This window comes from Physeter macrocephalus, chromosome 9 (genome assembly GCF_002837175.3).
Source record: "Physeter macrocephalus isolate SW-GA chromosome 9, ASM283717v5, whole genome shotgun sequence".
In the NCBI taxonomy this organism is placed as follows: domain Eukaryota; kingdom Metazoa; phylum Chordata; class Mammalia; order Artiodactyla; family Physeteridae; genus Physeter; species Physeter macrocephalus.
In genome coordinates, this window is record NC_041222.1 from 62726899 (window position 1) to 62735609 (window position 8711).

Below are 8711 nucleotides of genomic sequence, written 5' to 3' on the forward strand. Positions count from 1 at the left end.
TTCCTCTAAGAGTTTGATAGTGTCTGACCTTACATTTAGGTCTTTAACTCATTTTGAGTTTGTTTTTGTGTATGGTGTTAGGGAGGTTCTAATTTCATACTTTTACATGTACCTGTCCAGTTTTCCCAGCACCCCTTATTGAAGAGGCTGTCTTTTCTCCACTGTATATTCTTGCCTCCTTTATCAAAGATAAGGTGACCATATGTGTGTGGGTTTATCTCTGGGCTTTCTATCCTGTTCCATTGATCTATATTTCTGTTTTTGTGCCAGTACCATACTGTTAGTTTTTCTTCTGAGACATGGTTGTGGCAGCATAACAGTAAATGATTTGGATGATGCTATGTAGGCCCTGCTTATATAAATAATAATAATGATTTCAGTGTCCCACATTTGTGTTTGTTTTTCATAGTTGTAGAGCTTATTGTCTGTCACTGTTTGCTTTACAAGTGATCGGGTTGATTGTATGTTCAACCCATCTATCACTTTGAATAAAGTGTTTTAGGCAACTTACTCTTTATGCCTTGAATACCAGGTTTGGGTATAATTGATATTTTAAGGCATAACCCAGGTTTTGTTTTGGTGTTCTTTTGTACGACGTTATTTCTTTTTTTGATCAACAGTCCTTCTAATGAAGAGCAAAATTTACTTTAAATTGTGGATTCTTCCATTTACCTTGACCTTTCTCAGTTGGAGGTACTTGAAAGAAGTGAGGTACTTGAAAGAAATGGCTAACAAGCAGTGAGTGAGAAGAAAGAAAAGAAAAATCTTGAATAATCCATTAATTTAGAATCAATCCTTGAATATTTCAGGAGTGAACTATACTTAACCTTATGACTTTTTTTTTAACATCTTTATTGGAGTATAATTGCTTTCCTTATGACATTTTAAATGCTCTAGTTATAATATTTTAAATGGAAAATAACTCTATTTTCTGTCATAGCAAATTAGCATGCATAATATTTAATGCTGTTTGTTTATTTTGGAACATGCTTCTATGTTTTGCAAAGGAATAATTTTACATTTGTTTTCCATTTTAAGTCTTCTAGTTTCTCCTTTACCATTACTCTTGTGCATTTAATGTTAATATTTGATGATTATATTTCCATAAGAATCTTCAAATTTTGAGCATGATCAATTGATTGCTTTTGGTTCAGTATAAAGAAGGATGAAGGTGGGATAATAGTCTTTTTGAATAACTCAGGGCTAGTCCCATGTTTTTGTGAGTTTTGCGCCTCATAGTGCTTGCCATTTTACCTAGTGCAGTGGTTCTTAACCAGGGACAACTGTGGCCCCAGGGGACACTTGGTAATGTCTGGAGACATTTTCCATTGTCATGTGCCCAGGTTGAATGCTATTAGCATCTAGTGGGTAGAGGTCAGGAATGCTCTTAAACATCCTATAGTGCATTGAACAATGCCCACAGCAAAGAATTTTCTGACTCCAAATGTCAGTAGTGCCAAGATTGAGAACCCCTCATGTATGGCAGTTGCACGATAAAGTATATTGAATTAAAAACTGTGTCCAGGGCTTCCCTGGTGGCTCAGTGGTTGAGAATCCGCATGCTGATGCAGGGGACACGGGTTCGTGCCCCGGTCCAGGAGGATCCCGCATGCCGCGGAGCGGCTGGGCCCGTGAGCCATGGCCGCTGAGCCTGTGCGTCCGGAGCCTGTGCTCCGCAACGCGAGAGGCCACAACAGTGAGAGGCCCGCGCACCACAAAACAAAAACAAAAACAACAACAAAAAAACTGTGTCCATTCTATAAAGCATAAGGCTTTACATATTATTTTATATGTGCATTCACATACCAATTTGATGATTCACAAGGGAGAATTTAGCTCTTTGCTTCAAATTCATTCTTTGCTCAAAGTATTAAAACAAAATTTTGGCAATTATAATTGATTTTAAGTTAGTTGTACTCAGTTGAAATAGTATAATATTGGTAATCAATGTTAATCAGTAGTAATATTCAACGTTTTTAATTTGGACTTCCTTTCTCCCTCGAGGTTTTTAACTTCTTGGAATCAATATTGTATATTATTCCTACAGTATTTCCACTTGGATCTGACATAATCAATTCTCTGGAAAAGTTAATTATCCAGATGTCTAAGTCAGTAATTAATCTGGATAAATCCCTATTTTATTTTCTTCTTAATCTCATCTTTAGAGTTTTAAGTCTGAGATACTAAAAAGAATTTGCTGAACCCCAACGCTAGTAAAGCGGGCCTTCAACTTCATGCAACAAAGCAGAGTGGGTCCCACAATTCCAGTGAGGTAGAAGCTAAATTATAACAGAGTTGTGTGCTATATACGCATCATTCCTAATCCTACTTTAAAATTACTATCTCTTACCTCTGTTGATCTGATTTAACCTGGACAAGACTGTTTTTAAAAGGAGATAGATTCTTAACAGTTTTTAAACAGGAGATAGATTCTTGACAGTTTTTGGGGGTGGCAATTTGAGGGGTGGGAAGAGTTAGGGGGTGACTTACAAAGGAAGAGTATTGCAAAGCACTTAAGTGCTTTATGATCACACAAAAACTATGTGGCAACTTGTTGGATTTTCTTCTTAAATAGTCATGAATGCCACCATGAGCTGGAGGATTAATAGATGATCATATCTGATGCTCCTTATTTCAATATGGTGCTTTTGTCAGAAGGAAAACCCATAGCTAAAATAATTGCAGTTGCTGTTCTTTCCTTTTTACTCATGTTTACTTCAACATGACCTACTGAATTCGTAATCTAAGAAGTTCGGCTGATGTGACATAACCTGAGAGGCTTTAAGGATTTGTAACATTTGTGTCCTCATATCTGTAGCAACTAGAGCAGGAGCAAATTCTAGATAGGTTTAACTGCCAAAGAGTTTGGAATTTGGAAATGTGATTTTGATAGGATCTTTGAGTTTTGGCATAAAAAGTTGCTTGGAGCGATCCTTTAGCAATGGCTGTAATCTGATCAGTCAGAAATAGCCTGTGCTTTAACAAACAGGAGGCTGCCAGCATGTGAAGTTAGTGTCTAATAGATTAGGTGAGGTTGAGGAGAAAATAGAGAGATGGTGTTATAATACCCAGAAACTGTATAGTAGTGTCAGAGAGGTGTTTAACATGAGGGTTTCAGTGTGATGGATCTGCCATACTTTTCTGTTTAAGAGAGAGAAAAATCAGAAAACATCCCAACTCCCAACCTCCCTCTTCTGTGGTTTTTCACTTGTACCGGTTTTCAACCTGGCAACACATTGGAATTGCTGGAAGAGTTTTTTAAAATTACTAATGCATGGGCTCCACTCCTAGCAACCCCAGTATAATTGAAGCCTGGGCATTGGTATTTTAAAAAGAGCTCCACAGATGAATCAAACATGCAACCAGGGTTGAGCACCACTGCTTTATAGCAGTGCATCAGAATTGTCTGGAGAGCTATTTATTAGGCCTGGCTGAGGCCTGAGAATTTATTTTCATTTCTAACAAGTTCCCAGGTGATGCTGATATTGCTGGTAAGGCGATCCCATTTTGAGAACCACCAAGAAGGCTGTTTTAAAAAATCATTTGGGTGTGACTGATCTTTTTCTTTTTTTAAACATTGCTAGTGCTATGTTATTGGGTTAAAAATTAAGATTAAAGAAAAGTATTATGGATATGATTCTTTTTATGTAAAAAAGATAGATGCATCTATATGCTTTGAATTTTTTTTCAAATAGCATTTTTAATTTAAAAAATTTGAAAAAGTATAGATACACATATATGTATAACTGAATCACTTTGCTGTACACCTGAACTAACACAACATTGTTAATCAACTACAAAATAAAATTAAAAGTTGAAAAAAAAAAGAATGAAATAATGCCATTTGCAGCAACATGGATGGACCTAGAGATGATCATATAAGTGAAATAAGTCAGACAGAGAAAGACAAATATTCTATGACATCACTTATATGTGGAATCTAAAAAACAGTACAGGGACTTCCCATCGGTCCAGTGGTTAAGACTTCGCCTTCCAAAGCAAGGGGTGTGGGTTTGATCCCTGGTTGGGGAGCTAAGATCCCACATGCCTCACAGCCAAAAAACCAAAACATAAAACAGAAGCAAAACTGTAACAAATTCAATAAAGACTTTAAAAATGGTCCACATCAAAAAACATCTTAAAAAAAAATAGTACAAATGAACTTATTTACAAAACAGAAACAGACTCACAGATGTAGAAAACAAACTTATGGTTATCAAAGGGGAAGGGAGAGGGGAGGGATAAATTCGGAGTATGGGATTAATAGATGCACACTACTATATATAAAATAGGTAAATAACAAGGATTTACTGTATAGCACAGGAAACTATATTCAATATCTTGTAATAACCTATAATGGAAAAAAATCAAAAAAAGAATATAGATATATACATATGTATATATGTATAACCAAATCAGTTTGCTGTACACCTGAAAATAACAATAAAAAAAGCCACATCAAAACTTTGTTTAGTACTTCATAGTTTAAAAGGCTAATGAATTTACCATTTCTATGAGACTTTTTGAACAGGAAACTATATTCAATATCTTGTAATAACCTATAATGGAAAAAAATCAAAAAAAGAATATAGATATATACATATGTATATATGTATAACCAAATCAGTTTGCTGTACACCTGAAAATAACAATAAAAAAAGCCACATCAAAACTTTGTTTAGTACTTCATAGTTTAAAAGGCTAATGAATTTACCATTTCTATGAGACTTTTTGAACTATTTAAAATCATTTGTTTGTGCTTTTTTCCTTTTTTTTTAAAAAACCCCATTATATGAGGATCCTTCACATTTCAGATCTTTTATTTTATATAGTCTTTTAGGTATCTTAATCGATGTAGCCCAGATAAAAGATTTGTCCTTGTTCAACAGAAATTTCAAGAATTTATAATTTGAAGAGTTTGTTATTTGATATGGGAGAAATATTTTCTTTTTTCTCACCTTAAGTGTACTGGGGAAACACAGAACCATATACTGAGAAAAATGGGGTAGGTGGGAACAGAGACGGAGAGATAGTGCTTATAGGTTGGGGCAGTGTTAGAGGAGATGGAACCTTCCAGGTTTGGAAAGAGATCAGCAAGAGGAGGAGGTGGCCAGTGATTTCCAAGAATGCAGGAATCAAGGGGATGAATATGAAAGAGCTACTGGATTGAGAAGCTTGGTCAAAGTCATAGAGCTATTAAATGGCAGAGTCTGCTGTCAAATTTGGGTCTCTAAGACCCGGGTTTATTCCCTTTTTTGGAAAAGAATTAGATATAGGAAAAAAATAGTTCTAATGAGCCAACTCTGCAACAAATGCAGCAAATGATAGTTTTTTGACAATTTTGAATCTAGATGGTTAGTGGCTTTTTTGTAGCTATATTTGGATATAAAGAAGGTGTAGTCCTGAAATGACAGCTTCCAATGTGACTTTCTGTTTTTCAGAAACCATCCTCAGCCTTTGATCACTGTGCTTGAACACAGACCTGATTGCTGGCCAGTGCTTTTGCAACAGCTGACAACTTTTTTCCAGCAATGCCCTGAAAGGTAATGTAAAATAAAATAAATGAGGGAGTTGAATAGTATATGCTAATTTTAGAGTTTTTCTTTTAAGCTACTTTGACTGTAATGTTTTCTCCTGAAGTAAAGAAATGTCTTAGAGCAGGATATAGTTTTCTATTTTCTTTTTAAGGGTAAGAGAAAAAAATCCTACCAGATTTACTGATTGTTGAAATGTTGACTATGAGAAAAGCTATTATTAAATAAGCTAAGCATTGGTTAGTTGGGAAAGTTGATTGGAAATATTTGGTAAACTACTACGTGGTACATATGGAAGACAGGTTCTTCCCTCTGGAAATTGATTAGTGAGTTAATCTCTCCATTAGAAACCAGTGCCAGCTGGGATTAAGTAGTCCTGCCAACTGGGACCAGATAGCTGCCATATGTGCAGTTAGTTTAGCTTCACCAAGGCCTTCTGCCTTCTGATGGTCCTCAAAGCTTTCTCACATCCTTATTACTATGGCACTGGCTCAGGTGGTCATCTCTTACTGTGGCTATTGCCACCTATTCCTAACTGGCATCTCTGCCTCCGATCTCGTCCTGCTCAAGGCCATTCTCTAAGCATCCATCAGGGTGACGCATCAAGAGAGCAGATCTTATTGCATCACTCCCTTTCTTAAGTTGCTACAGCTGTGATTTTCAAACTGCACTTGCAGTGTGTAGGCTAAGCATGGAAACACCCTCGCACCCCTTAAGCTCTTTTTCTTATAGACTTTTTTCTTTTTTTGTGTGTGGTATGCGGGCCTCCCTCTGCTGCGGCCTCTCCCGTTGCGGAGCACAGGCTCCGGACGCGCAGGCTCAGCGGCCATGGCTCTCGGGCCCAGCCGCTCCGCAGCATGTGGGATCCTCCCAGACCGGGGCGCGAACCCGGTTCCCCTGCATCGGCAGGCGGACGCGCAACCACTGCGCCACCAGGGAAGCCCCTAGACTGTTTTTTTACGTGTTGATATCTTATGGAAGCTTTCTATTGTTAAACAATAGTTTGGTCTCTGAAATAGTTGGAAAATCCCTGAGCTACAGGACAAAATCTATTATGTCATGCTAGGCTCTGAGTATGATCTGTTTCACCAATTTTATTTTCTCCTATCTTTATCTCATAATTTATGAATTATGTATTTCAGCAATACACCGACTTGCTTTGGTTCCACACAGGAAACAGTGCTGTTTCCTCGCCTCTGTGCTTTTGCTTATTAGTATCTATCTTACTTCTTGAATCTCATCCCAGCCCTTTTCTGACTAATACCCTAGCCCTTTCTTGATTAATTTATCTGTTTTAAATCTCTGTTTAGGGACTTGTCTGGTGGTCCAGAGGTTAAGACTCCGCGCTTCCACTGCAAGGGGCACGGGTTTGATTCCTGGTCGGGGAATTAAGATCCCACATGCTGTGTGGTGTGGCCAAAAAACTAAAAAAAAAATCAAAAAAATCTCTGTTTAGGTATTGTCTCTCCTAGGAAGTGTTTACTTACCACAGGCTGAATTAGGTGTCTCTTTTACATGCTCCCTTAGTAACTTCAGTTTTGATTTCTAACATCATTATACTTACTGTATGGTCTTATAATTATTCTCCGTTAACTGTGAAACTTTCTTACTTTCTTGAGGGCAGGGACTGTGTCTCAATATTCTTCGTATTAATAATGCCTGGCACATTTTTGGGTGCTTTATAAATGTTGAATTTATATATATATACACATGAGGCTCACAGATTGGTGGGGCGCAGGCAGTGGGTTGTAGAGTGCCTCCTAAAATATAATATCACTGCATACTTAGTACGTCACGCAAGGTTGTGATGGGATGGTACCATTGTCCCAAGTAATCCAATGCCTGAGTTACATTTATCACACTAGCTACGTTCATGTGTTCTTGCTCTTGAAGGTCTTAGAGTGTCCTGTACATACAATGTATTAGAACATTGTTTCTGAGTCTATAACTTCCATTTTAGATGGAATTTCCAGGCAGGATATACTGCTACAGGAAGTTTTAAAGAGATATAGGGAACCTTGTAATCATCTGCCAGTGATAAAAGTCCATGTAACAATTGAATGAATACCTTAAAATAAACATTATTATCATCCTCTCTTCCCTCACCTAGGACTGCATTTTCAAAGGTAAGATTAATATTTACTAAAAAAGTCTTTGTTCATCCATGTCAGAAAGCAAAAATAACAAATTTATAAACATTTGTTTAATGAAGTTTCTCTTGTTAAATAGATTGGGATACTTTATAAAAGATGTTGCTGCTGATGTGCCATATTTGTTATTAGCTTGTTTTTAGGGTAATCCTTACAAATATCTCTCTTTTCCAATGCTTTAGTTAGTCAGCAAGTAATTAACTTACTTTTTGGTTGTTTCCTTTCAAAGGAGTATTATATTGGAATTTGAAAGTAGTTCTTCTAATGATATATGTCCAGATAGTCATAAGGAGAAGAGATTATTAACTGAGTTTGGTTTATTTATGGATAAGCTTTCATTGACTTATTCCTTTCATTTGAATTCTGAGTGTTAGAGTATACTATCTAGAGCTTTTTAGAAGTTTTAAATTATTTTATATTTATTTGCAAAGAATAATTACAGTTGTCTCATTTCTACTTTTGCACTATGAGACTGTTCTTTGCAGGATGAAATTGATCACTCTGCTTGCATTTTCAGCAAACTCTTAGTTTCTTGAGATGTAATTTTAGAGTAAGTTAACTTAGAGGTTTTTATATTGTCATTTACAAGGTAATGAAGGAAGTTTGGTAATTTAATAAGAATATAAATAGTGATTCACAGCTATAGAAAGGAGGCAACATATTGTGACAATAGCTTGTATTCTAGCTCTTTCTGTGTTAGGAATTGTTGATTAGAGTAGCTGGGTTCACTTTTTTTTTTTGAAAAGTCTACATGCTGTATAATTCCATTTATATAACATTATGGAAAATGTAAAACTATAGAGTGGCAAACAGATTAGTACTTTCTAGGGGTTTGTTGAGGGGAGGGAGGTAGGGTTAAAAAGGTGAAGTATAGGGCTTCCCTGGTGGCGCAGTGGTTGCGCGTCCGCCTGCCGATGCAGGGGAACCGGGTTCGCGCCCCGGTCTGGGAGGATCCCACATGCCGCGGAGCGGCTGGGCCCGTGAGCCATGGCCGCTGAGCCTGCGCGTCCGGAGCCTGTGCTCCGCA

The 8711-nt window shown here is 37.1% G+C and overlaps 1 protein-coding gene across 5 annotated transcripts in view; it reads left to right on the top strand.

Annotated features, from left to right (window-relative positions):
* FOCAD (focadhesin) overlaps positions 1-8711 on the top strand; it is a 319213-nt gene that overhangs the window by 75384 nt on the left and 235118 nt on the right. For all 5 annotated transcript variants that reach the window (XM_024126842.3, XM_028494027.2, XM_028494026.2 and 2 more), the window contains one exon: positions 5442-5543. In XM_024126842.3, coding sequence (XP_023982610.1) covers positions 5442-5543 — 102 coding nt within the window. The remainder of the gene's footprint in view (positions 1-5441; positions 5544-8711) is intronic.